The sequence below is a fragment of the Bombus bifarius genome, unplaced genomic scaffold (genome assembly GCF_011952205.1).
Source record: "Bombus bifarius isolate JDL3187 unplaced genomic scaffold, Bbif_JDL3187 scf7180000008683, whole genome shotgun sequence".
In the NCBI taxonomy this organism is placed as follows: domain Eukaryota; kingdom Metazoa; phylum Arthropoda; class Insecta; order Hymenoptera; family Apidae; genus Bombus; species Bombus bifarius.
Genome location: NW_022884787.1, coordinates 100,849 through 122,776, shown reverse-complemented (window position 1 = coordinate 122,776; position 21,928 = coordinate 100,849). Strand labels below are relative to the sequence as shown.

Genomic DNA, 21,928 nt, shown 5'->3' with positions numbered 1-21,928 from the left:
GATTTAAAAGACTTAGATTATTCTAAACTTAACTCATACGATTGATGACAATAATTTTTATTACGCAGTTCTGCAAGCGGCTATAATTTGAACGATCCGTGGAATGCCCAAGTTCGTCCAATATTCGTTTATATATTTCATGCCGGCCTGCCCCCCCCCCCGAAGAAAGAAACAGGAGGATCCACGGTCGAAAGTGGCAACGAAAAGGGCTCGCCTTTGCAGGGAACCCCCGACCCTAAGCCCGGGAGCAAGGAGGTTAGCACGGAGGAAGCCGTGGAAGCAATGACCTTAGGTGATTGAGAAAATGCGTATCCTTCAGACCAACTTGGGACGGTCAGGACGAGCGCAAGACCTGCTCTACCAAACCATTCGGGAGAGCACGGTCGCCCTAGCGGTGGTGGCCGAACCATACAGAGTTCAAGGTGCTCCGGACTTGGCCGGAGTTTCGGACGAAATGGTCGCTGTCACCTGGACATCAACGCCGGCCACGCAAAATAGTTGACAAACAATGTGAAATTATACGGTGCTACACACACAAATTATATGTATCATTCACTGTAGTGGTGGTACCGACAGATTTTCGCAAAGATCTCGCAAAGTAAGGCCGAGTAGTGATAATATACAAAGGAAAAAGTTGTTCAAAACGTCGATTTCTCTGACATGGTGAAAAATCAGCGAAACCCACGTTCTCGGCAGTTTTCTTTATAACAACTAGATTTCATTCGTTATTCCTTATTCGGCAGACTACCGATTTTAGGATTCTGATATACAGAGTATCCGAATTTAGCCTATAAATGCACATTGCTCGTGAACTGCTTGCCGTGTAAGAAAAATGTTGAGACAGGAATTTAATGGTTTCGCTGTAATTAGTCTTTCTGTAAATAGACGCATAGGAATCATATGAAGGTAATGTGCGTTTCCTTAAATAGAATTATATAATTTTTAATACGCTAGTTGATTCGTTTCGACATTTCTTATGAAAAATGAATATCCTATACATATTGAAAAATTATTCATTCAATAGATATTTTAACTTTCATTTTGTAAAATGTATTGTATAGAGAGCAAGAAAAACAAATATGTAGGTCGTGCCTTACGTCTTCTCTTGTATTTTAAGCGATAGATTTTACAAAATAAAAGTTGAAATACCTGCAAACCTAATTAAATACGAATTGATTAATAATTTTTAGCGCATTAAAAATTATATGATTCCATTTAAGAAAACATATGTTACCTTCATATGTCCCGTATGCGTCTATTTACAAAAAAAAAAAAACAAATTACATCCGCGAAACCATTAAATTCCCATCTCAACATTTTTCTTACACGGCAAGCAGATTACTAGTAATTCGCATTTATAAGTTAAAATCAGACAACCTGTGTACGTAGTTCGCGTTAGATATCCATATCGTACTGGCACTTGATGAGAAAGGAAATCATTCCGAGATTTTAGAACTGTACTTTTTTAAAAGTATTGTGTTTCTAATGCTATAAACGCAATGTAACGTATGGTTTTCACATATAAAATCCTATTCCTAAGCTATATACAATACATGTTGACAATGCGTGACAGAACCGCGAGGCACGGGACGAACCAACGGTACTCGGTTTTTTAGTGGGTCAAGGACGCCTCTATGTATGGACGATTCTATGTGTTATTCTATGTATTGTGAGATTATTTGTCCATAAAGCACAACGTAGAATATACGGGAATTCTCATTTAATCTCTTAGGTACGATGCGCCATTATGATGGCTTTCGCGAATGTTATCTTATATTACGACGCGACACTATAGTGACTCACTTTACTGACTCATTTGCTCACCGTTTGAACTAAATGACCTTTTTCTTGCTTCGCACTTTTTTTGTCTTCGCAATGTTTTATAACAGTGTTAACAATATACAGACAGAATATACAGTCTTTGTTTTTGATACGCTAGTGTCAGATATCAATTGTTGCTTTCCGTTGAAATAAATATACCATTATTAGATGCTCTTCTTAACATGCTGACCCATATCCTTATAATTTTTTAATATCTTCAACCTCAAAATATCACTTCAAAATAGAAAGCGAAGATCAATTTAGAAAACATTATTGCGCTATGAATGTGAAAATTGTGACGTGGGTTCATGCGTCGTACCGTGCTTTAAGATATATCGCACTCGATTGTATTATTAATTATTAAACTAAATTATTAAAGTTAATAAAATGGTACTACACAGTACGCTTCAACAATGCTCTAAACAACACATATTTCCCCAGAAAATGGAAAAACGCTAAATTGATAGCTATTACAAAAAAAGATAAAGACGGCTCATCACCCGCAAACCTACGACCCATAAGTCTCCTTCCCCAACATAAGCAAAGTATTTGAAATAATCATAAACAACCCCCTAACCTCCTTCTGCACAAAAAATGACATAATCCCAGAGAATCAATTCGGCTTCCGGCACAAACACTCCACAATTCACGCAATAAACAAACATACGTCGGACATCTGCTGGGCTCTAAACGCAAAACAACGAGTAGCCGCCTGCTTAATAGACCTCGAAAAAGCTTTCGACACAATCTGGATTCCAGGTCTCATATACAAATTGATCAAGAAAAGTTTTCCTAAATACCTGATTAAAATAGTATGGGACATGATCACAAGCAGAACATTCGTAATGACTGAAGGTTCATACTCATCAAGCAAAGAATTCTCCATAAAAAACGGTCTATAACAAGGTACAGTAAATTCCCCGTTACTTTTCAGTATTTACAACAGTGACTTATTAAATCTCTTTAATCTCAATACATCCACCCATAAATGCTCCATAGCCTTCGCAGATGACCTAATCATCTACGTAACAGGCCGCAAAACCAAAACAATGAAAACGGAACTACAAGAACTTTTTGAGAAAATAAACGACTATTACCACGCATGGAAACTAAAAATCAACATAAGCAAATGCGAAACCATACTGTTTAGACCCAAGTCAAGTGAAATCGGCCCAATAGAAAGAGAATACTGCAAAAAATTCCAACTAAGAGAAAAAACAGACAAAGGCGCACTCATACCACACAAAAACTGCGTAAAATACCTAAGAGTAAGCATAAACTATAAATTAAACTACAAGCAGCACACCGAAATTCAACTTACTAAGGCCAATAAAGCATTCTGGAAAATAAAAAAACTATTCTACTCCAAACATCTCGACAGCAAAGTAAAAATACTATGCTATCACTAATCAGACCGATCATAACCTACGGCTGCCCAATCTGGTACAACATATCAGCCTCCCAAATGAAAAAAATTCGCATATTCGAAAGAAAATGCATCAGGGCTTGCTTGAGTACTTACAGATCCGAACACAGCGGATTCAAAAAATATGTAAAAAACAAAATAATATACGACCTAGCCAACATTCACCGCATAGACTGTCACATCCTAAAGCTAATAAGAAACCACTTCGCGCAAGCGGCAAAGATAAAAGAAAACAGTTTAATCTTCAGTTGCTTATTTCCAAACGACGCATGTTACGAAAACACTCTGACAACAGGCTACATCCCCCAAAAAGCTTTCCTATACTTGGACGAAAAAAACTACCTCCAGAACTAAATAATATTCCAATAATCTATCACATAAAAAGAAAAATAGGGTTCAAAACTATACTTTACGAAGAAAACCTAAATGGACAGACCGTAGACACTAGGTGGGGATACAACATGGCCCTCCCTTTGAAAGACACTAAAGACAAACATAGAAAAAACACAAAAAAATATTGGTGGATACTGAATCCATAATAAAATAAGAGAGAAAATCCATTAAACCGATAAAACTCAATTCTGCCCCCGTACAACACAGGTGCAAACATTGTAATTATTGTAATTCTCTTTCTTTTAAAAGAAACCTATTTAACATCCCCCTCCCCCTCCCCCTCATCCCGCCCCTCCCCAAAATTTCACAGCACCCAAAAATATACTATCGAAGCGTCCTGTTTTGCGTCCAAGTTTTTGGGACAGAAAAAACAAATAAAAACAAAATCACATAGAAGCTCCGCTCCCCCAGCGGCTTAAACCCAAAAATTATATTAAACACGAAAAATGTAAAGCGCCGACACATATTATAGCATGGCTACGTCGTACCGTTGCGTATCGGTACCTTTGCCTAAAACATCATTACAAAAATTCACCGTTTATTGTGAATACCAAAATGTATTTAAAATTTTATCTTGGGTTTAATAAACATCTTTAAAAAAAAAAGTACTCGTTCTCGTCCGATCACGAAAGTTAAGCAACGCTAGGCACGGATAGTACTTAGATGGGTGACCGCCTGGGAACTCCGGTGTGGTGTGTTGGCTTTTTTAAATTTTTTCCAATTCTTCCTATTTTTCTTAATAATTTATGGTCATGTACATCGTGTTAAAAATATACCTTTAGTATTACAGCGTATGTCAATGTAGTGGTTATTCGTTATACATCCAAGTACGCTTGTTTGAAAGTCAATAGACTTTGCTGAATCACGTACTACTTATAAATTGTTGTCTAGCACGTAAGTGTAATGTCATGTACATTATACACCAGTACTGTGCGCTATAATTCATAAACTGCACAATAGATTTAACGCACCAATTATCTATGCATCTATTGCACTGATTCCTGCAGTAGTTTTTACTTTCGACACTCTATGGCCGCCATTTGCACAAAACGGCTATTTATATGTCGGAGATGAAAGAACACCGGAGCCTTTGAAATTTTGGATAATCCCGCAACATTGTAACCTAGAGTCTACTATAGCTGTAATGGAACAATTGTAGTTATTCAATCCGATTGTAATTGTTCGAGAGTTGTGATAATTAGCTTGGGCTCGAGGCGACAGTCAGTCGCCGAACGTAGCCGCGGTCACGGGATGAACGCTTTGTCTAACAAAGGTATGGAGTAATTCTATAGCTCTCCTTAAAAGAAATATTCGTGGCGACACGCGACAGTAAACATTCCAACGGTTTCTGTCCCGTGGCTCGCCACACGCAGACCCTATTCTTCGAGTAAGATGATTGCCAGATGTCGATGCGTCTCCGCAGTACATGTTCAGCTAGCTCGAGGGCCCGTTATAAATCTTAAGATTTAGTCAACTAAAGTCCTTCAAACAGACAAACGGTCTTTGTCCCAACTACGGGAAGATAGGGGAGACCTATTTTTCAACAAGCGGCGTCTCCCACTAGCAACTTTCCCTCGAGGGCGGCTAGCATCTTTTTCTAACCACCGGTATGGAGATTGACCAATTAGCGGCAACGCCAATTTCCCTTACTTTCTGAACGAAGGCTTTCCTCGACGAATCCGATGATCTCGTGTCCTTAGACACACCCCAATATAGTTTTCCTCTGTGGCATCATCGGGACGGGAAAGTCACTCTCACTCGCGATCTCATCGATTGAAGAGTAACGTCTTCGCGATCAGTGGTTATTTCACGTTTTAACCAGACTTAGACTTTGTGAGTACGTTTTGTTGTCATCCTGTTGGCCGCGGATTCGTTATTGAGCCCGAGACCATCGTCACTATTGTCGCGAGTGCCGAACCGCCGTGATCAATTGTCAAGACTGTAATAATTCTATCATTGCAATAAACTACGCCTGTGTGTACCGTATCAATGGCTAATCCTCGAGAAGATTCATTTGACGCCCATAACCCTACTCCCAGTGCCAATCCGACATATATTTATTCCAATTTTTATTCCACGGATAACGACATAATAAATTTGTTAACATATAGCAAACTCGATACCGAATATTCATTACATACGTCTAATCCATTATGCCATTCGTGGTTTAAGTGAATATTTAAATACTTTCACGTTAAAAAGATAAAGAAGGTAAAACTATACTAATTATTGTACGTTTTAGTTGTTGTAAAATTTTTTGGATGGAAAAAACAAATAGCTTGATTTCCTTTTCCTAATCAAATCCAGTTTCTTTTTAGGATAACGCGACTGAAATCATAGAAAACAACGAATATAACATAGCTGATTAAATAAACTAGTAACACCATAAATTAATTATATGCATAAAACTGATATTACTTGTCTACCAACCAACTAACCAAACAGCACAAGTTATGTGATATAAACAACCTAATGAGATAATCTTTCAAACACGAGTCCAAAATCACTCCCAAAAAATCAATCACAAGTTCGGACATTTTTCCTTGCACGTTGGATTTCTTTTTTTTCCTTCAAAACGCAAAAATGAAAATTCGATACCTGAGAACTATTGCCGCTTATGATTTAATTCCGATGAAGTGAACCCAGTAATTAATGCAATGCAAGGAAAGGAACGTTAAAAATACCACGGTCTATTTCTTCTTGTACACGCACAACGCACGCAATCGTAATATGTAACTACATCAATCTGTGTTATTAGTTTATGGTAGAAGAATTCGAAAAATTGGAGAGTTTTTATTAAAAAGAACAGGAAGTATGTACTAAGTTTTCCTAGCCGTTGCATATTTGTTTTTATCGTTTGTTTTGGTGCACTCCGGAGTCGGTTCATATTTTGAAAGAAATTGTTTTATTTAACGTTGAGGAGAGGTGCTATGAAAGGGACAATTCGTCTGATGTATAGATACTTAAAACATAAGTATATTAATATATATTATATTATTATATATGTCGGTGTCAGGTTGGCATTTTGGGGCGATCTATGAACCTTTACTTACTTTACCGTCACGAATGTAACTAATATTTATCAGTACGAATGTGGACACTACAAGAGGCTACGAGTACTCGCCATAGGGAGTTCGAGATGATGGTGACAACGAATTCAGGTTCGATAACGAATCCACGGTCCACGGGAGGACAAGTATCAACGTACTACTCGATTCGGGTAACTTCTCGACAACTCAATCAGTAATTCGTCCAACAACTAACTAACCAACTCGTAATCCAAATGAAACTGCCCTTATATATTCCTGTGCCCACTTCTCGAGACAACTTTGTTTTTAAGGAGAGTCATATAATCATTCCATACCTTTGTCAGGTACACGTCCCTCCCTCCTAACTTCATTGTTCATCAAACTTATTATTCATTAGACTTATTATTGATCAAGGAATATTTTCAGTCGGAGAATGATTCAGACAAATTGAGCATTGAGCATGATTATGTACCATTCAGATTTTTATATAACATAACAACACTAAAAAACATAAAGGCGGAGGAACTGATTAAACACCGTATGAATTTGGACATTATTTTAGAAGATGAAAATCATCGTAATATAGATAGAAGCGACTTGCTTAAAGAAATAAAAATATTTTGTGATATATACAGTAAAAATTTGTCGTACATAACACCAATGCAATATGATACATGAAATTGAGGATTTATTTTCCAATTTTATGTTACTTTAATTATTTCAATAGTTTCTGCGGAGCGTACTTTCTCTAGATTAAAATTAATTAAAGATTATATACATACTACTATGTATCAGGAAAGACTATCTAATCGATTATTTAATTTGAACATATTATGTGAAAATTGAAATTACAAAGATATAATTATTGATTTTACACGAAACAAAGCAAGAATAATAAACTTTATGAAATAATTCTACTTCACTAAGTTTTAAAATAATAAACATATCGGATACAGGTATTTTTGTTAATATGTACTCAATCATCAAGTCATTATTTTGTTATTGTTATTGTGATTTCGACCAATCGCGGGGAGACGTAATCGCAAGGAGAGACGTCAACGGGGGTCGTAAATCCCCGTTACGATTATAACAATCGACACCACGAATTGAGCGATCCCCTGATTTCCGTTGAGATAATAGGGGTGATTGAGGTTGTATAACCCTGTGATTCACAGAATTATAAATTATATGTTTCCAGCACTTAGATTACACTGACGTAGAGAAATAAGTAATTAACAACTTGTCGCACGAAGCTAAGAGAGATATGTGCGTTAGAGCAGGGCTCTTATAATTAGATTTAGTGTATTAGTGGACGGAGCACTATAAGATAGTTAAGAGACGAAGTGTATGCTCGACAATACCGAGACCGACTCTCGCGTTATGCTTAGACTGCCCCGCTGAGCATTAGCGTATACTTAGTAGTTGACTTTTCCAACGATGTAGAAGAAGTGAAGTTGAGTGACGATGCTGTGTCGGAGGAAAGCTAAGGATGGGTGTGTCTAGCGCACGGGACCATCGAATTTGTTGGTGCCGATGTTAGTTAAGAGAGTGAGGGAAACAGGTTTCGCTGTTAATTGGTTAACCGAAGGGTCTTAACCGCCCTCGAGAGAAAGTGGTTAGTGGGAGGAAAGTTGCAGCGCACGTGAGAAAACTAACTTTCCCTTGTCCCGTCGTGATAGACAATAGTCTTTAGAAATTCTTCGGACACAGATGTTTGTTTGTTTTGAAGGACCTTAGCAGGCAAGTGACTCGGGTTTATGACGGGTGCTTAAGGATATTGAGGGTACGTCGTACGGAAAAGCGGACATCTGATGTCCGTCTGGCCCGCGGTGTGTGACCTGGGCCAGGCAGAGAGTCGCCCGGCGTAACAGTTATAATTAACAATTTTGTAATTAGAATAGGAATATATTTTCGTCAAAGAAAGTTATGAGCTACAGAGATACATGTCTTTTCCGTTTCTAATTTGTAATACTATACATCTGTGTAATAATATTATTTTGTTAGAGAGAGACTTGTTCCGCGCTCCGCAGTCTCTAGTGGCGGCTGTGATTTTAAAAATAAGATTTTGTTCACAAAATCGGTTTATTATGGGACTAGAAACATTCTCGGGGATGTAAAGTTCTAAACAAATGTTTTTCTATGTTATTGAATGTCAGAGATAGGGATACCTAACACGAAATATCAAGGTCTAATATCGACAGTCAATAAGGAATAACGAATAAAATTTTATTAGCTATTAGATTTTCATACATTACTCATTTTTCTTTGTTTAGGAAAGACATTTAATCTTCCGTTTTGGTTCAAAATTGTTATTTGCAATTCATTTTAGAGAAAAACCTTCCATTAGCCTATTTGCAGTAAAAAGATCCTTCCCTTATGAATCTTACGAATCGATTTGCAATTGACAACTAAATTGTAATAAAAGAACATAATGAACGATTAAAATCAAATTCGTAATCTAAAATATTGTATAACTGTTACGGATTTTGAATGTAGATACACATACATGTAATATATTTTGCATATGCACACATTTATATATTTTATTTTACATATTTTAACATACTATATACACATAAAATTTCGCACTATAATAATCGTTATTTTCGGTATTAAAATCATTATTAAATATTTGTTTAATTAATCCTAAAATTGAAATACAATTATTAAAATGTTAACAAAAGAATTGCGTTTAGATTTCATAAACATATCGCAAAGTGACCAGTTTACCCAACGATCGTAGACAGGCGTCACTTATAGTCCTGAAGCATAACCAATCAGCAAGCGACGCTACCTCATCGTCGTCATTATATCACGCTAGCACATCGTCATAGAGTTCAGTACTGTTGAATCGTCTTTCGTATTTGAGTCAAGGTAGAGTGTACATCGCATAAAAATTTACTGAACGTTATAATTTTTGAATTTACCAAGCATTACTTGGTAATGAGTACTAAGTGGAGAATTAAATTTGATTAGAAACTTGATCTGCAAAGTTTCTGTAAAAAGAGATTTAGCGAAGGTAAATATTTTAAACATACAATTTTATAAAATTAAAAGATTCGTATACATATTAGTTTTGTATAAATAATTTTTACCTAAAAGTTTGTTCTAGGATGGATGGGGTAGTACAGTAATTGGAAAGGAAATTATTCTACATGTAAAAGTAAGTCGTAATATCAAATAGAGTTTTCTTCTTTTACGTTTTTTGTATTTTCATTACATTTTTGATTTTCATATACATAACCGTCTTTCATTTAAAGAAGAATTTACTTTCTCAAGGACTTTTCATACAAATTTGAATAGTAACTGCTATTTTTGATTTCTTATTTTAACCTTTGTTCTTGTTTGTTTGGGCTACTGTATCACTTATTTCCTTTTAATGTACTAATTTGCGCGCTGTACTAATTCTGTGCGAAAAATCTAGAAATATATGAGGTTTGGCAAATGAAATGGCTTGATATAGAAAATTCTTAATTTTCATAAAATAGTTCCGAACTGCCATGACTGGGTGGAAACGAAGAAGCTCGGAAATGAAATATAAAATAAACCGCTTCGCAAATATATGTTGAGAGAATAGATTACATGTTTCATGTAATATTAGTTGCTTTTTGTACTTTTATTTCACTTATCTGCTCGGCCAAAATTTTTTAGGAATAAATTTTTATGAATATCTTCTTTGTTAAAATTATTTTTTCTTTTTTACTTCGTCTTTCATTACAGACTGTCACATTTCAATAAAAATGCTATTTATTTAATATTATTTATGTGTATTTCTACACAAAATTATTTGTAGCATATTTATTCTTAGGTTAAAAGTCTTTAAATTTGTTGGTTACTACAAAACAAACATAACAAAGTTTTTAAGTTGTTCTTAGATTATTACAATTTATGTATTTGTCTGAATTGCTATTCCTCCATAGTAAAATGATCTTAGCTTAATGCTGCTTTTAATTTTTGATAAAATTTGTCAGTCCTCATAACTATTTTTCTTTGTCAGAAAAGGAAATGACCACCCTATTGTAGTTTTTTCATGAATTTTGTTGTAAATTCTGAATACTGTATCCAATTTATTCTTCTTACACATATTTGTTACGCCGAGCGACTCTCTGCCTGGCTCAGGTCACACACCGCGGGCCAGACGAACACCAGATGTCCGCTCTTCCGTACGGCGTACCCTCAATAGCCGTAAGCACCCGTCATAAACACGAGTAACTTACCTGCTAAGGTCCTTCAGACCCAACAAATGTCTTTTTCTAAATCAGTTTCTAAAGACTATTGTTTACTACGGCTTGACACGGGAAAGTTAGTTTTTCTCACGCACGATGCTTCCTACTAGCAACTTTCTATCGAGGGCGGTTAAGACCCTTCCTAGTCCACCAACCTTCGTATATCCAATCCGAAGCAATGTATACTGCCCTCATTTCCTGACCTAAAATGGCATGAACAAATCCGATGGTCCCGTGCGCTAGACACACCCATCACTAGCTTTCCTCCGACACAGCATCGTCATTCAACTTCACTTCTTCTACATCGCTGGAAAAGTCAACTACTATGTCTAACGCTAATGCCCATCGGGACAGTCTAAGCATAACATTTCCTCTCCTAAATATCTTATAGTGCTACGTCCACTAATACATTAAATCCAATTATAAGAGCCCTGCTCCAACGTGCATATATATCTTATCTTCGTGCGATAAGTGATTATCTATCTATCTATAATCATCAGTGTAATCTAAGTGTTGAAAATATATATATAATTTATAATTCTGTGAATCACAGTGTTATACAAACTCAATCACCCCTATTATCTCAACGGAAATCAGGGGATCGATCAACTCGTGGTGTCGATTGTTATAATCGTAACGGGAATTTACGACTCCCGTTGACGTCTCTCCTCGCGTTTGCGTCTCCCCGCGATTGGTCGAATTAACATATTACACATTTTGTTTTCATCTGTGTTGTATTTTATGCTGTTTTCTGCATTCACTGATCGTTTTTGTCTCTCTGCTACTCTAACTTTGATTATTCTTTTAGTTATTACTAGCAGTTTCATATCTAAGTAAGTAAATTTAATTATTTTTCTATATTTTTAGCATATTTATATACTTCACTATAGGTAGATTATTCTATCCTTTCTTTCTTTTCTCCAGAAAGTATCTTTGCTATTTCTTCTATTATTGTTCAGTTCAAATTTATTATTATTTCTGTATCATTGGCTTCATAACTCCAGAGCCGGCGTAACCTTTTGCGGAGCCGGGTTCAAAAATCTTGCGGGGCCTGAATACACATTCAAATCCTACACTTAAATTTTACAACGAGGAATTATTTATCTACGAATGCTGTTATATATTATATATCTTTTATAAGACGAATATTAAACAATATTACAATCTCTATTTTTTAAGGAGTTTTTTAAACAAATCCAAGTAATATTTTTTCGCATCCATAATTCGTTTTCAAGGGGCAAAAAATTCAATGAAAGTACAAAATCTGTAATTATGTATGGCTTTTGCAATAAACTATTGATGTAGTTTAATTTCTCTAAAAAGTACATTTCTCTGAAAACGCCTGGATTTTTTTTTATCTAAAGTAATTTCCAGGATATGAGGACTTTATGGAGTTACACTGAATTTTGATGAATTTTCTCACTCCTTTAAACTGAATCATCACTACTAAAGTAAGGTCTTGCATCTGTTAATGATATCATCATTCTGTATAAAGTTAATCAAAATCGGCGTTTTTTAATTGGGTAATTTTCGTAGACCGCGGACCCTCTCAAAACGCGGAGCCGGGTTCTGGCGAACGTGCCGAACCTGCCTAACGCCGGCCCAGCATAACTCTATTTGAGTTTATCATGTGTGTATAACTTTTTCCAATGTTTTCCTGTCTATTATGTGTTCTCCCATGTTTGTCAGTTTTAACATATAGTTTATGCCTCATTTTATTATTTTGCGTTCCAAGTCTATTCTTCTTGCTTCTAATCACATAATCTGGCATTACATGGTATTTCACCATGTATAATATTCATTTCTGGGAATGTGTTTGTGTTTTATCTATCCTTGTTGAGTAGTGAAAACCCCATACTCCTATGCCATTTAGCTATATATTGTGTATAGTTCACTTTGTCCTTATGTCACATTACCTTTAAAGCATTAATTTCTATCAACACTATGGATGTTTTCGCTATAGTATTGGTTGGGCTATATATATTTTTCTTCCTGTTCAAAATACCAAAAATTGTCTTTGCCAACTCAATTTATATATTGATCATTACTAGTGAAACAATGAATCGCTAAACTCAAAACTGTTATTTTTCATTTTCATATTCATCTTCATATTCATGAAATAACATTAGAAGGTACAAACAATAACCAGAAAAGAGTGATGCCCTGAAACAAAGTTTAACCTATTCATGTTCAAGATCATTTTGGGTTCTTCTATCTCTTGGGTTCATATCGCTTATTTATAATTTTTTTATAATAATAGTTTTGTAGTGTCGTGGAAATTAAAATATAAATTTTTTCCCGATTAGTTATAATTTATTAATAATGAATTGAATGTACAGGTATTAACTGGACAGAAAACGATGTTTGTTTAACTGAAACTAAATGCGATACTCGTATCTATCTCAAATAACTTCACATTTATTTGGCAACTCTCATCACAACGAATCTAACAATCTCTCTCCCTCTCTCTCTCTCTCTTTCTCTCTCTCTCCCTCTCTCTCTCTTTCTCTCTCTCTCTCTCCCTCTCTCTCACTAGCAACTTAAATGACTCTGCAACACTGACAACTCGATCAACTCCAACGACTCTACTCTTCGACGACTCGATTAGCTCTCTCAACTCTACTATTCGACGTCTCGATCAACTCTGACTCTCGCAACACACTCAATTTTCGACTCGCATACTCTGACCTCTCGGTTATCGCTCCTTGAACCCGTAACCGTCCTTCTGCTCTAGGGCTCTTTATTGTTTTTCTCGTATCTCTGCACGCTCATGTTTTGCAAGAACTAGGTGACTTTAGTCACATAGGCGCTCTTCAATATAAACTAACTACCGATGGACGATGACACGGTTTTTTCTATTTTCAACCGATCTCTAATCAAACTCTTTTCTTTTACGATACGACATTCCCTGACAATCACATCTGCACTCAGGTGTGCTCATCATCGCTGCTCGCACTTACATCACTATCGTCAACATTCTGCCCTCTCGCTGCATTATGTATCGGTCACTTCGCAGGACATTTACCACCCAATACGGTCCAAGGAACTTCGGATGCAGCTTTAGCCCGGGACGGCCCTGCGTCCTCTCGATCGCCACTAGATTTCCCGTCCTGTATGCTGTCGCCTTCCTGCGTCTCTTATTATACGTCCGCTTGTTTTTCTCCTCGATCCGTCTCTTTGCGTCTGCACGCAACTGATCTCGTTCCTCTTGGAACACCGCGGCCTGTTCGTCCTCGATTAGCTGCCTGATCTGTAGATCGTCTCGCATCCTCATTCGTGTTCCGAATAACAACTGGAACGGACCAGCGTTCGTACTTACATTGAGAGTTGCATTTAAATACCTTTGCGCTGTCTCCAGGTGTTTGAACCACTTGTGCGGCGTTGGCGCAGATAGCTTCGTCAGCAGTGGAATAAGCGTCCGGTTCACTCTTTCTACTTGACCGTTTGCCCGCGGGATCCCAGTTGTAGTCCCAACGTGCTGTATGCCTTCCTAATTGCAGAAGTCTTCAAAGGCGCCGGCCGTGAATGCTGTCCCGCGATCGGAGATGATTCTCCTCGGATAGCCAAAATTCGCAGACTGCTTCCTCAAGCGACTAATAACCTCGGCAGAACCCGTCGACTTGGTGGGATACAACTAGACGAACTTTGTGAACGCGTCCACCCATACAAAGATATGTCGATAACTTTTTTTTGTAGAGGGTCCAAGGTGGTCGATGTGGTAGGTGTCGAGCGGCAATTCTCCCTTGTTGATGGTATTTAGCAACCCCTCCTGTTTTCCTTGCTTTCTCTCCGCGAGAATACAATCGATACAACTCCGCACTACCTTTTCCACTTTCTCGCGCATTCCTCTGAACCAATAATTCCTCCTTAACAACGCTTCTGTTTTAGTGGTGCCAAAGTGACCGCGTTCGTGAGCTCGTCGAACCACCTGAGTTTGCATCGACTTTGGCACGACCAATAACGATGTATCCCTTATATCTAGGTATAAAATACCGTTCTTTAGGTCGTACCCGTCGGCCTCATGTTGTTCGATGGTGTCTCGGATCTGCCGCAGGTCGTCTTCTTGCAGCTGCGCGCTCCTTAGCCGTGCAACGATCCCTCGCTCGTCCTCGTGTATCAGCATGACTTCGGGTAGCGGATTCCGCCTCAACGCATCAACATGCATCATACTACTCCCCGGTCTATGCTCCACCTTGTAGTCGAATTCCTCTAAAATGATCGCCTACCTCGCAACACGTACGCACAAGTCCCTTTTCTCCATTGTTAATGCAAATGCCTGACAATCTGTAACGATTTTGAACGGAATACCGAGCAGGTAAACACGGAATTTCCTTAACGCTTTCACGATGGCCAGAACTTCAAGCTCATAGCTGGTGTATTTCTCCTCAGCCGGCGAAGTCTTTCCACTCGAGTAATACACAGGGTGAAAAGCGCCGTCCTCACTGTCGCGTTGCAATAAAATTGCACCGCATCCCACACTACACGCATCTGTATGCAGCTGAGTCTCCGCCCCCACGCAGTGCAGCTTCAACACCGGTTTCTCGCTCAGCGCTGCTTTCAGCCTTACAAAGGCTTCTCGCTCGCGCAACTCGAACCTGAACAGAACATCTTTTCTTAGCAGATTCGACAATGGTCTCGCAATGATAGAATATCGGGGCACAAACTTTCTAAAATATCCCGTTAAACCAAGGAAACTCTGAACATCTCTAGCGGACCGAGGCTCCGAAAAATTAGCGACAGCCCTGGTTTTGCATTCCGATGGCTGAACGTTACCGCCTTCGACAATGTAGCCCAAATATTCTATCCTTGTCTGTAGAAATCGACACCTATTCTAGTTTATGAGTAGTCCGTGTTCGCTAGCGACATGCAATACCGATCTTAGCTTTTCAATTCCACTCGAAAGGTCAGTCGACGGCACAGTCAGATCGTCCATGTACGTTAGAACAACCCCCGTCGCAATCAACTCTTTAAAAACCGCATTTATAAATTTCTGAAAGACGGCTGACAAATTACATAATCCAAATGGTATCTTCTGGCCCGTGGGGACTACGAATGCCGTATGCTTTCTACTACTTTCCCCAACAGGAATATGAAAGAATCCGTTCTTGAGATCCAGAATGCTGAATACCCTCGAGCAGCGCAACGAATCTAATTGGTCTTCGTTCAAGGGCAGCGGGTATCTGTCCTTCACTACTTTCCGATTTAGCTGTCTGTAATCGATACAGATTCTAGTCGAGCCATCTTTCTTTTTGTCTAAAATGATCGGACTGGCATAATCGGAATGTGACTGGCGTATTATTCCGTCTTCCAGCCACATTTTGATTTGTTTATCGACTTCGACCTTGTCTTGTGGAGATAGTCTTCGCGGCCTTTCGTAAACTGGAAGATCATCTTGTAATAACACGTTCATTTCGATTCCTACTTCGCGTGTTTTCTGTGGCCTATAATCTCGGATCAGATTTTCCACTGCCTGCCTATGTTGCATGTCCGTAACGTGGGTCAAATCTGCCTCACTCGCCTGTGTCTCTACATCTATTTTGAGGACTTCCGGACACTCATCGGGATTTTCGTCCTTTATTCTACGAATAAAAGGTTCTCCCCTTTTTATACTTATTTCAACAGTGTCCAAAAAGTCTGCGCCAACAATAAACGAATGTTGCATCACTGTGTCTGGAACTACGTGTATCGTTATACAGTACGACCCGTTGTCCTTAACAATATTCGTCGAAAATTTTCCGAGCGTAAAATTTCTTCCGGAACCAGCTCCGCGAAATTCAATGATTTCCCGACTTAATCCGGGCGCTCCGATATTTGCATGCTGATCTGCTCGCATTAGAGTCAACTCACTACCAGTGTCTATCAGCGCGCTCAGTTCGAAAGTTTCGATTTCGACATCCTTACCTCGCCTTGTTTGTAACAATCGAAACACGCTACACATTTTTTTTTGAAGACCCTGCCAGATTGTCGCACTTTGATGCGACGTGTCCGTACTCCCTACATTTGAAGCACTTAGGTCCTCTCGACTTGCTCGGACTATCTACACACACGTGCTCCGCATCACCGCAATTGTAGCGTCGCGCCTTCCTCGCATTTCCAGATCCTTGTTCCTTTCGGTTTTGGTCAGCTTTGCCATCGACTTCACTCTACTATTTTTCGGCTCCCCGAATTTCGTCCTCACCTCCATATATCTTTTTATCGCCTCGTAGCGCTTAAAACGCTCTTTTAGTTGTTCAATGTTCCTGGCTCCGTATAACACAGTCTTATTCGCGACCTCGTCGGGAATACCTTGAATAATGTAGTCTATTAAGGATTGTGTATCAACCCCTCCTTCTTTTGCAATCCCGCACATATGATACATATATTGCTGCAGACTCTCATCTGCTTTTTTCTTTCTACGCGATAGCTCGCGATATATCTACTGGTCACTTACTACATTCTCAAATTCATCCTTCAGCGCCTTTTTTAGCTCTGCCCAGGACTTCGTGCATCGTTCTTGTCGCACGAAGGCTTGATCGGAGCCTGCGAGCAATTTCTTGGCGTAATTCTCTACGTCTGAATTCTCTACGTCTTTGAGACTCAATATTGAACCAACGTATATCTTTTGATGATACTCATCGCAGTCCTGATAATCCGCCTCTCCTGTATTCTCGCACGCCTTTTTTATCGTCCCCGTCTTCACTTTCGTCGTCGTATTCTTCATCTAACGATACATCGTTTCCTTCTAGGGTCGTCTGTAGCCGTGCGCGTAGTTCGGATTTTCTTCCCGTTACTTTTAACCCCAAGCTAACGAGGCGCGCTCTCAACTATTTCGTCCTCAGCTTCTCGAGGTCTTCCTTTCCCTCTTGACTGCGTTCGGCTCTCTGCCTGCTCCTTAGGTCTTAGGTTGTTGGTTCTTCGCCACACTTCGATTCCTAAGGAGTAGATCGGTCAGCCCTACACGCTCACTTCAGCCTGACAACCAACACTGACCTCGCACCAGATATAGGCAAATTCATCTGTGCGAGATTACTCCTCAGCTCTTCCAGCATTAAATCCTCCTCACCCGACAATCATTCGTCTTCAACGTTTGCCCTTTTTATTCTTTTTTTACTCTAGCACGAATAGCTCCGTTAACACGTGTCGTTCTCTGTCTTATTCAATCCCGGACGAGCCCCCACTTGTAGTGTCGTAGAAATTAAAATACAAATTTTTTCCCGATTACTTACAATTTATTAATAATGAATTGAATATACAGGTATTAATTGGACGGAAAACGATGTTTGTTTAACTGAAACTAAATGCGATACTCGTATCTACCTCAAATAACTTTACAGTTATTTGGCAACTCTCGTCACAACGAATCTAACACTCTCTCTCTCTCTCTCTCTCTCTCTCTCTCTCTGTCTCTCTCTCTCTCTCTCCCTCTCTCTCACTAGCAACTTAAATGACTCTGCAACACTGACAACTCGATCAACTTCAACGACTCTACTCTTCGACGACTCGATTAGCTCTCTCAACTCTACTCTTCGACGTCTCGATCAACTCTGACTCTCGCAACGCACCCACTTTTCAACTCGCATACTCTGACCTCTCGGTCATCGCTCCTTGAACCCGAAACCGTCCTGCTCTAGCGTTCTTTATTGTTTTTCTCGTATCTCTGCACGCTCATGTTTTTCTAGTACTAGGTTCTTGCTGTTGCTTTAGTAACTAAGTCGTGTATTTCTTTCGAGAATGCCATTTTTTGAAGCATGCCTATGATTCTCTTGCTTGCCTGCTGTAGTTCTTCTAGAGTTAGGTCTCCCCTGCGTTTTGACTGCTGTCTAGTGTTGTTATAAAATCTGAGGCAATGACTCGTTTGGGTAGTGGGAGCGAGGAATATCTTTCCAGTATCTGACTTTGGGTTGATATAGTTGTTTTTAGCGTTGTTACCTTTCGTTTCTCTGGTACTTCTATCGGCTGTAAGTCATCAGCTGGCCATGTGGTTTCGGCTTGAGTTAACCAATGCGGACCACGATATCACATATTATGTTGTACGGGGTCTTCCATGTCTACTCCTCGAGATAAGATGTCCACCGCATTGTCCTTTGATGATACATGTCGCCACTGAGTTACGTTACTACTTTGAAGAATTTGGGTGACTTTATTTGCAACAAACGGTTTAAGCGAGTGAGGTGGAGTGTTTATCCAATGTAATAATATTGTTGAATCCGACCAAAAGATGCTTGATTGAACTGCAAGATGTAAGGCCTAGGTGACGCTGCTGAATAACTGTATGAGTAACACCGCCGCTCAAAACTCCAATCTGGGTAAGGATTGCATTTTCAGCGGTGCTACTCTGGACTTTGAGCATAATAAATGGCTCCATTGCTTGTTTTGGTTGTCTGTACTACGGAGATACATGCATGCTCCATAAGCTCGCTCACTGGCATCGGCGATTCCGTGTATTTGTAACATGATACTCTTCTCTATAGTGACCCGTGTAGGAATGGTTACTTGGTGAATTCTTCGTAGCTGCTCTTGGAATTTTAACCATGCTACCCGAATGTTGTGTGGTACAGCATCGTCCCACTCTACTTGACATTTCCGCAACTCTTGCAATATCAATTTTGCCTGGACTATTACCAGTCCAGTAGACCTAATGGGTCGAAAAGTTGAGCTACTCCCGAGAGTATTGTCCGTTTTGTTACCTTGTGCACATTTGCTTCTTGTTTTAAGGAGTAGCCTAGAGTATCTTGTGTAGCTTTCCACTGTAGTCCCAATGTCTTCTTGCTGTCCTTGTCGTCTAGCAAGAGGTGTTCCGACGCATCTGATGTCATGCGTATTGACTGTATTAATTTTTGTTCCTCTGATACCCACTGTCTGAGCTCGAATCCTCCTTTCATGGTTATGTTAATGAGTTAATCCCGTAACAAAGTTGCCTTCTCGAGAGTGTTTTTCCCGGTTAGCAGATCGTCGACATAAAAATCCCGTTCCAAGGCCCGTGCCCCTATCGGATAGTTCTGTTCTTCGTCTTGTGCCAGCTGTTGTAGAGTACGTATTGCCAGGTATGGTGCGGATGCGGTACCGTATGTCACTGTATTTAATTTGTACGTTTTTATTGGGTCGTTTATGTTTTCCCTCCAAAGAATTTTATGATACCTCCGATCCTCCGGGTGAATGTTTATTTGCCGGTACATTTTCGCTATATTGGCAGCGAGTACGTATTTGTATGTCCGGAATCTTATAATCAAGGTGAATAAATCGTCTGGGATGGTAGGGGCTATCATTAACAAATCATTTAACGATTTTCCTGATGATGGTCGGGCAGAAGCATCGAAGACTACGCGCACCTTGGTCGTGACACTATCCGCCCTGATGACTGGATGACGAGGTAAATAACAGCCATCTCTTGGATAATTTGGAATTTCAGACATGTGGCCCAATTGTTTGTATTCGCCCAAAAATTCTTGATATTGTGCTCTGTATGTAGGTTTCTGATGAAGCGAGCGCTCTAATGAAGGAAACCTCTTTAGAGCTAACCCGTATGTGTCACCTAGCTGATTTTAAATGACAAGCAGACATTGTATCGTCCAATCTCGAGTGGTGTGATTCGCGTAATTCAGTTCACAGGCTTGTGCCTCTGGAGATAAAATTTTATTTGAAGAGACTTCTTCTACGTTCCAGAATTTGTTCACTTCTTCGTAAAGAGTCTTCAGTGTCGCATTGCAAGTTGCTTTGGATGGTTGCTTCCTTGTGCCTGTATCGCCCGTGACGACCCAACCTAATGCTGTATTTCGCAACTGCATGTTTTTGTCTGCTAGATCGAGTCTTCCTTCGTGAAGGAGGCCCTAAAATAGTTGTGCTCCAATGAGACCGTCTACCTCAACTGCTCGGTGGAACTGTGGATCGGCTAATGCAATGTTACCTGGTATATCTAACTTGTTTCGATCAATATTTTCTGATGGCACTGCTTCTGATCGCACCACAGAGAGGTATATTGACTCTTTTGGTGGTTAACCCTAGTCGCTTACATGCATCGGTTGTCAGGAAATGTGCCTGAGAGCAGGAGTCCAACAGGACTCTGCAATGTTGCAGTTTCTTGGTTTGATCATTGATATTTATAACCGCTGTGGATAAAATGATATCCGGTAACATACCTGGTGAGCGACATGCTAAATTAGTCTGATTTGGCTGTCTGTTCTGTTTCGTAACTCTCTCAATTAAGTCCACAACGTCTGCTTTGCATTGCAAGAAGTATTTATACTTTATGGCCATGCGTTCATCTTGTGCTTGACCCTCATCTGTATCGTCTAGTTCGCTCTGATTTTTACTATAGGTGGCATACTCTGTTTCTAAGTCGTTCAAACGGTATTGCATGAAGGTTACTGGCCCTCCTTTCTCGTAATTATCAAGTAACGCTTGAACATTAGCTAATTCTTCAGTGAATGCTACCCGTTTCTGCTTTAATTGTTTCATGCGTTCCTCCTGATTGGGCGCAATGGTGTATGTGTAGTTCGATGCTTTTACGCTTTTTATGAGAGGAGAGGTGACTCCACAAATATATGAACTTACGTTTGGATGTTTAGTCGAATGGATGTTGTGTCTGCTGCTCTTCGCTGTGCAGCGATGTGTTTAGCGGTGTACTTATCGTCGAAGGCGTTTTCTTCCCGAAGGTGTCCCGGCTGTTTGTCGACGCAGGTCACTGTGCAGCGGGATGTTAGCGGTGTACTTCGCGTCGAAGATGTTTCTTCCCAAAGGTGGCACTCGCTTAAATGTGTTTTGTCTAACACTCTTGTTTTTCTCCGGACTGATGCTTCCTCCAACGGCATAGGATCCAGCTCGAAGGACCAATATGTTGCGTATTATCGACTAAAGAGCAACCGGTCAGGTCAAACCGATCGGTCGATATCGCGTACCTCGAATAACTTAACGTTCAAGGTGGAGGAGATGAAATAACTCGAGTGTTAGATTTAGACGGCATTTTATTTGTATTAGTTGTAGCACCTAACCGATCTAAGTGAGGACTACTGTCGTCCTGCGTCTGTACTCTTCGATGGTTGGAGATGAACTAAGTG

General features: G+C 39.4%; 1 protein-coding gene and 1 long non-coding RNA gene across 2 annotated transcripts; both read right to left on the bottom strand.

Moving 5' to 3' along the window:
- Window positions 1-15,409: 15,409 nt before the first annotated feature.
- LOC117213326 lies at window positions 15,410-16,575 on the bottom strand. Its single transcript, XR_004488629.1, has 3 exons — window positions 16,516-16,575; window positions 16,231-16,236; window positions 15,410-15,490 (listed from the first exon to the last, which is right to left on the bottom strand). It is a non-coding gene; the product is annotated as an uncharacterized LOC117213326 (long non-coding RNA).
- A 3,196-nt stretch (window positions 16,576-19,771) lies between these two features.
- Window positions 19,772-20,659, bottom strand: LOC117213325. Its single transcript, XM_033458685.1, has 2 exons — window positions 20,482-20,659; window positions 19,772-20,406 (listed from the first exon to the last, which is right to left on the bottom strand). Exons 1-2 carry the CDS (start codon window positions 20,657-20,659, stop codon window positions 19,772-19,774), a joined length of 813 nt encoding a protein of 270 aa, XP_033314576.1.
- Between the last annotated feature and the right edge of the window lie 1,269 nt (window positions 20,660-21,928).

Coding starts and splice junctions, on each gene's coding strand:
- LOC117213325 (XM_033458685.1), bottom strand. CDS start 20,659: ATGCAGTTGCGAAATACAGCATTAGGTTGGGTCGTCACGGGCGATACA. Junction 20,407..20,481: donor ATCTCCAGAGGCACAAGCCT/GTGAACTGAATT, acceptor AAAATCAGCTAG/GTGACACATACGGGTTAGCT.